This window comes from Coregonus clupeaformis, chromosome 36 (assembly GCF_020615455.1).
Source record: "Coregonus clupeaformis isolate EN_2021a chromosome 36, ASM2061545v1, whole genome shotgun sequence".
Taxonomy (NCBI): domain Eukaryota; kingdom Metazoa; phylum Chordata; class Actinopteri; order Salmoniformes; family Salmonidae; genus Coregonus; species Coregonus clupeaformis.
The window spans coordinates 10392529-10400212 of NC_059227.1; the positions used below are offsets into that span (position 1 = coordinate 10392529).

Here is a 7684-nt window from a genome sequence, read left to right on the forward strand (position 1 = left end):
TTGGAGGCATAGTTTGGTATTTGTAACTTAAAGGTCTAATCAAATTTTATGCAAATACCTGAAACCATATTATGCGTAAATCACCTTAAAGGGGCAATCAGTAATTGCTACATCAATTTTTGACTTATAAATGTATTATATGAACCCATTGATTCTTGAATAATATAATTTAGAAATGCCTGTAGTACCCCATCAGAACCCAAAATGTAGGCCTAAACTTGTTTTACTTCAATGTTTGTAAACAAAGTAAATGTAAACAAACACTATATAGCCTCAAAACTTGGTTATAACTATACTTTTGATATCATGGATTGTCAGTCCTTGCATTCAGCTTTTTACCAAAACAGGGGCCGGGGTTCACTTTGTTATCATTTCTACTGCTGATTGATATTTTCAGAGCCTTGATTCTCTTCTCATGGTGCCCATTTCTGGATGGGGTTCTAAAATGTATCCCAAAATAGCTTGAATGTGCCATCTGAGCTACCAGAGAGAGAGAGAGAGAGAGAGAGAGAGAGAGAGAGAGAGAGAGAGAGAGAGAGAGAGAGAGAGAGAGAGAGAGAGAGAGAGAGAGAGAGAGAGAGAGAGAAACATGAACATGTATTAGGCTTCTGCAAATAAATTGAACTATATCCAAATTCCATTTGTTGAAATATAGGCCTATTCAATTGTAGAGGTTATCTACCAACGTGTATTTCATGTTTGCAGTTTACTAGCCTAGACATTTGTTTGAGTGCCAAATGCTGGCTAATATTTGCGCCCACTCGTGTGTGGGTAGGCTCGCGTGCCTCTGCGTTATTCAAAATATAGGCTATAGTGATGTGCACGGTCGCGGTGGGAGAGAGAACGTTGTGGGAAGGGGATGAAGCAACCAGCTGAAAAGAAACTTCCTTCCAAGGAACTTCCTTCCGTGACCAGAGCGCAAACATGGAGTGAGTCTTTTATAAGCGGGAGCGATCAGCAGGATAAACAGTCTAAACTAGGCTATAGCCTATATTGACTTCTAATACGCGCAAGAGTTGTAGGCCTAATTAGAAAGTTGTTACAACTGAGTTAAAAAATGAGGGACATAATAGTGATGGTGTTTGTTACTCTAACATTCTTGATGAGAGTGGGAGAAGCCAAACATAACGCATACTGTATCGGGAATCAGTGTTTTGCTGTTTTCGAGGATCCAGTCGATTTTGCAACGGCTCAAAAACATTGTGAGAGCAATAATGGACAATTAATGACAGTGCGATCTTCGGGATCACAAGACATCATTTCGATTTTAATTGCTATTACAGGAGATTACTGGATTGGTTTGCAGTTACCGAGTGGACAATGTCCAGACAGTGCCTCTGATTTGCGGGGCTACAGATGGATAACGGGAGATAATTCCACAGACTTTCAAAACTGGGGGGTCATTGACAATGTCTGCTCTTCAAAATGCGTCTCGGTGTCCAAAGACGAATTTAATTGGACAGAACAATCATGCAACAGGGAAATAGATGGATACATTTGTGAGTATAATTTCCTAAGTGTCTGCAAACGTTTTGACATAAAAAGCGATCAGTCCGTTCTGTATGAGACCCCATTGGGATTCGAGGGAGATGACCTACTGGTATTGCCTATGGGAAGCACTGCAACGCTCAACCCCTTTGATTCCAAGTATATATGTCTCTCTGAACAGTGGATGCAAGCACCATGGAATTGCGATGTATTGAAAGGTGGTTGTGAGGATGAGTGCTCATTGATTAATCAACAACCTGTATGCATCTGCCCAACTGGAAAAACTCTGCATGACAATAAATTTACATGTGAAGTTGTGCAAAAGGATCCCTGCCTTCATTTCGGGTGTGCACACGTTTGCTACCAGAAAAATGACAGCTCCATCGCCTGCATGTGTCACCATGGGTACGCACTGGCAGAAGATGGGAAGAAGTGCAAAGACATTGATGATTGTTTCGATGATAGACAGTGCCCGGGACAGAACTATGAGTGTGTCAACAATATTGGTGGATTTGAATGCAGATGCCAAAATGGATTCGAAATGATTAATGACAAATGTGTTGACATAGATGAGTGCTACATGGATGGCCCATGCGAGCACATGTGCGAAAATACATTGGGCAGTTATAATTGCTCCTGTTTCGAAGGATATATTGCAACGAGAAAAGACCCTAACAAATGTCAACTTCATTGTCCTTTCGAAGAGTGTCTTGCAGAATGTGACCCAAATGAGCCACATCAATGCAACTGTCCCGAGGGTTTCCTGGTTGATGTAAGAAATGAGATTAGATTTTGCTTGGACATTAATGAATGTGAAATGAGTTACTGCGACCATAATTGCACAAATACGTATGGAGGTCATATGTGTTCTTGCTATGAGGGATTCGACTTGGTTGAGGGATGGACATGTGTTGAGAGAGAACCGTCGGAGGGTTCAGGCTTTACGACACCATCTGATTTTATTACACCAAGTGTCAAATATCCAACTCAGCGCCCCTCAACTGTGACAACAGGTGGTCTAATTGGATTAATAGTGTGTATTGTCATTGTCGTTTTGGTAATGGTATTTTTACTCCAACATATTCTCAAACGTCGCAACAAATTAGAAGTTCCAAGTGCGCCCAAAACCCAAGGTGATGATGGACACGATTTGGAGCAAGTAACGACAGAAAAGTACCCAAAACCAGTGGTGGAAAAAGTACCCAATTGTCATACTTGAGTAAAAGCAAAGATATGTTCATAGAAAATGACTCAAGTAAAAGTGAAAGTCACCCAGTAAAATATTACTTGAGTAAAAGCCTAAAAGTATTTGGTTTCAAATATACTTAAGTATCACAAGTAAATGTAATTGATAAAATGTAAGTATAAATCATTTCAAAATCCTTATATTAAGCAAACCAGACGGCACGATTTTCTTGTTTTTTAAATTTACGGATAGCCAGGGGCACACTCCAACACTCAGACGTAATTTACAAACGAAGCACGTGTTTAGTGAGTCTGCGAGATCAGAGGCAGTAGGGATGACCAGGGGGGTTCTATTCCTTTGGGTGTCAGGGAAAATGTATGGAGTAAAAGGTATATTATTTTCTTTAAAAATGTAGTGAAGTAAAAGTAAAAGTTGTCAAAAATAAAAATAGTAAGGTAAAGTACAGATACCCCCCCAAAAAACGTAGGTAGTACTTTCAAGTATTTTTACTTAAGTACTTTACACCACTGCCCAAAACCATATATGGACAGGAATTTCAAACAAGACACTTTGAGTATGGAATTATGGGTGTCATTTTCATTGCCATATAGGAAATGTACGCTACTATTGGCAATCAATTGTTTGTTTTTTATTTCATTGTATGGTATCCAAAGTGCAGGCCATGGCATATACAGTTGAAGTCGGAAGTTTACATACACCTTAGCCAAATACATTTAAACTCAGTTTTTCACAATTCCTGACATTTAATCCTAGTAAAAATTCCCTGTTTTAGGTCAGTTAGGATCACCACTTTATTTTAAGAATGTGAAATGTCAGAATAATAGTAGACCGAATGATTTATTTCAGCTTTTATTTCTTTCATCACATTCCCAGTGGGTCAGAAGTTTACATACACTCAATTAGAATTTGGTAGCATTGCCTTTAAATGGTTTAACTTGGGTCAAACGTTTTGGGTAGCTTTCCACAAGCTTCCCACAATAAGTTGGGTGAATTCTGGCCCATTCCTCCTGACAGAGCTGGTGTAACTGAGTCAGGTTTGCTTCCTTGCTTGCACACGCTTTTTCAGTTCTGGCCACAAATTTTCTATACGATTGAGATCAGGGCTTTGTGATGGCCACTCTAATACCTTGTCTTTGTTGTCCTTAAGCCATTTTGCCACAACTTTGGAAGTATGCTTGGGGTCATTGTCCATTTGGAAGACCCATTTGCGACCAAGCTTTAACTTCCTGACTGATGTCTTGAGATGTTGCTTCAATATATCCACATAATTTTCCTTCCTCAAGATGCCATCTATTTTGTGAAGTGCACCAGTCCCTCCTGCAGCAAAGCACCCCCACAGCATGATGCTGCCACCCCCGTGCTTCACGGTTGGGATGGTGTTCTTCGGCTTGCAAGCCACCCCCTTTTCCTCCAAACATAACAATGGTAATTATGGGCAAAATGTTATATTTTTATTTCATCAGACCAGAGGACATTTCTCCAAAAGTACGATCTTTCTCCCCATGTGCAGTTGCAAACCGTAGTCTGGTTTTTCATGGCGGTTTTGGAGCAGTGGCTTCTTCCTTGCTGAGCGGCCTTTCAGGTTATGTCGATATAGGACTCGTTTTACTGTGGATATAGATACTTTTGTACCTGTTTCCTCCAGCATCCTCACAAGGACTTTTCGCACCAAAGTATGTTAATCTCTAGGAGACAGAATGCGTCTCCTTCCTGAGCGGTATGACGGCTGCGTGGTCCCATGGTGTTTATACTTGCGTACTATTGTTTGTACAGATGAACGTGGTACCTTCAGGCGTTTGGAAATTGCTCCCAAGGATGAACCAGATTTGTGGAGGTCCACAATTTTTTTATCTGAGGTCTTGGATGATTTCTTTTGATTTTCCCATGATGTCAAGCAAAGAGGCACTGAGTTTGAAGGTAGGCCTTGAAATACATCCACAGGTACACCTCCAATTGACTCAAATGATGTCAATTAGCCTATCAGAAGCTTCTAAAGCCATGACATCATTTTCTGGAATTTTCCAAGCTGTTTAAAGGCACAGTCAACTTTGTGTATGTACACTTCTGACCAACTAGAATTGTGATACAGTGAATTATAAGTGAAATAATCTGTCTGTAAACAATTGTTGGAAAAATTACTTGTGTCATGCACAAAGTATATGTCCTAACCGACTTGCCAAAACTATAGTTTGTTAACAAGAAATGTGTGGAGTGGTTGAAAAACAAGTTTTAATACTCCAACCTAAGTGTATGTAAACTTCCGACTTCAACTGTACATGTAAATATCTCATCATGACATCCTCACTTTGTCACACAGCAAATAACAAATCAGCCAACAGCCAATAAGAAGGAATCTTTCAATACAATGTTTGTAAAGAAAAAAAACATATTAAATTATTATTTTCATTATGTGCATATTTTCCTTTAGCTCACCACAAGTCCCAATCCTTTGTGTAGTTTGACCCCTTGTGGACTATTAAAGAGACTGCAATTTAATTATGCTTATTTAATCTTCTGCCTTATTTCATGAATTCAATGTATTCTCTCAATAACCTATTATTCCAGATTTTTTAGTGTGCCGGATTAAGATTTTGTCACAATTGCAATTCAGATTATTTGCTCTCCTGCTCTCAAATGCAGTACTACTACGAACCTTCTTTCTTTTTTAGTTAAGATAAATGTTATTTTGTTCTCAGGGGCTAATATGATTGAAATAACAAGACTTGACAGTTTTGGACTGTTCAAATAATAATTCAGAGTGAATATATTATTTAATAAAAGCTTTTTCACCTACAGCATAATTGTGGGGGAAACCGTGCGATAGACTTTCCAACATTTCAGGTGAATTTATTTTGGCATGTAGGCCTAAATTGTAACATTTTGAGCCGAATGGCTGGTGATCCGACAGGATGATAGGTTGATCTCAGAGTGATTCTTACAGTTTCACCCCTGATTGTATTTGGCCTTCTGAAGCGCAGCCGCAGGCTATTGGACTATGGACTAGCCTACTAGACTATATGGAGTAGCCTATTGAGACAGAAAGAAAATTCCCCTGGTTCTACACATTCAATTAGCATAATGTGTAATAACAATGTAGACAACAGCCCTTTCCAGGAGATCCAGGGGGCGGGCTTTGACCAGATGGTATACAGTTTGTCAGAATTCACTTTTCGTAGCAGGTTATGAGAATAAATGTAGCAGGTTATGAGAATTAGGTTAAGTGTTAGAAAAGGGGGTAGGGTTAGAGTTAGCTAAAATGCGAACAGAAATCTACTTTTGGCGGTGCAGAACAGGGCTGAAAGGGGCGGTTACCTACAGATCCGCATGTAAAACCACTGGACTATAAAAACGTAACTTAAAGTCAGCAGAAGTAAGATTATATGATATACTTCACTCTCAACATTTTGGGATTCGAAAGAGTCAGTTGGTTTCCAATAGAGTCTAACTGCAGACATAATCTTTCAAGCCCATCTCTCAGGGCCCCATACTGCCACGTACTGGTGGGACATGTTTAGACTCTCAGGCATAGCCGCGGGAAGTACAGGTGCTGGAGGTGTGCAGATGGTAAAACTGCAATAATTTGTGTTCCAATAAAAAACAATTAAACCATTTGTCTGTTGCATTACTGATATAAATGATAATGGAATTGAAGTAGAGGAGATCACATTTTTGGGGGGATATTTATATACCCCATTCTGCATGGAGAGCTCTCAGCTATGTTTTCTAAGCGGTATGCTCTTATCTAGTCAGTTGTAGGGGTTTGGAGTCGGACACGCTCTGCTGTAGGATAGACAGTTTAGTTTGAGTTAAGTCGGGTCTCTCTCTCCCTCTCTGTCGGTCTCCCCTCTCTCTCGCGCCCTCTTCTCTTCTCTCCCTCTAGTGGTGGATATTAAGTGATCTGGAGCAGTGCTCATAATTGTTTTGAACTTCTATCTTCTATTAGTTTACAATTCTAAACTTGGCGAAAAGGGAATGTGACCAATATCAAATAATGAACATGGCACTCTCATTCCCTCAGCTCAGAGTCCTGCTCCTGCCCATGTCAAACACTTAGGCGTACTAGCCCACTAGTCTAGCAAGCAACACAGTGCTTTCCACCCGCTGGTGTTGAAACAAGGTGAGCGCTTTTCTTTGCGATGGATTGCATAGCTGTCCTTTTGTGCTCAGTTTTAATAGGCACCCTCTTGTTATCTCACTCTCTCACACACACACATGTTGTAATTATGCAGTATAAGAAATGTGTGCTCTGTTCACAATGTCTATTCCTATGCAGCGCATGAGTTTACATTTAGTGAGTATCAAGTTTGGGGAAACATACAATTTATCCTACAATTTCTACATATCTGCGTACCAGTTATGATTTTCATATGCACGTTTTCGTGGAACATTTCAATAATAACGTTTTTATTTCTCAAAACGATTGTCACGTGGTTAATAATACAAATCAGAATTAAAATGATAAAAATACAAAAGTAAAAATTCCTCTAATGTGAGAGCACCATCCTCTGCCATATGGACACATTGATTCAACGTGAACATGGAACTAAGAGATAGCCTAGGCCAATGTAGCAGTAGGCCTATAACTGCCATTGTCAACTAAGTAAAACTACATAAAGCTGACAAATAAAAACAGAAAATATCCTGATGAAAATGTATGTTCTTTCAATCACATCCATCTCTCTCCTCCCGCTGTCTGCTGTATTTTCATCTGTCTTCACTTAAGCTATCGCTAGTGAAGTGCAACATCAAATCAATCAAATCAACTGAGTCCAGCGCCTACAGCCTTTCTCTAAAATGTATTAAATTATTCCCCCCCCTCATCAATCTACACACAATACCCCATAATGAAAAAGCGAAAACAGGTTTTTAGAAATGTTTGCTAATTTATAAAAAAAAAAAAAAACAGAAATACCTTATTTACATAAGTATTCAGACCCTTTGCTATGAGACTCGAAATTTCCATTGATCATCCTTGAGATGTTTCTACAA

General features: G+C 39.4%; 1 protein-coding gene across 1 annotated transcript; it reads left to right on the top strand.

Annotated features, from left to right (window-relative positions):
* Positions 1 to 660: 660 nt before the first annotated feature.
* On the top strand, positions 661 to 2743 carry LOC123482698 (thrombomodulin-like). Its single transcript, XM_045211186.1, has one exon. It carries the CDS (start codon positions 1058 to 1060, stop codon positions 2705 to 2707), a length of 1650 nt encoding a protein of 549 aa, XP_045067121.1. The 5' UTR covers positions 661 to 1057; the 3' UTR covers positions 2708 to 2743.
* Positions 2744 to 7684: the final 4941 nt, after the last annotated feature.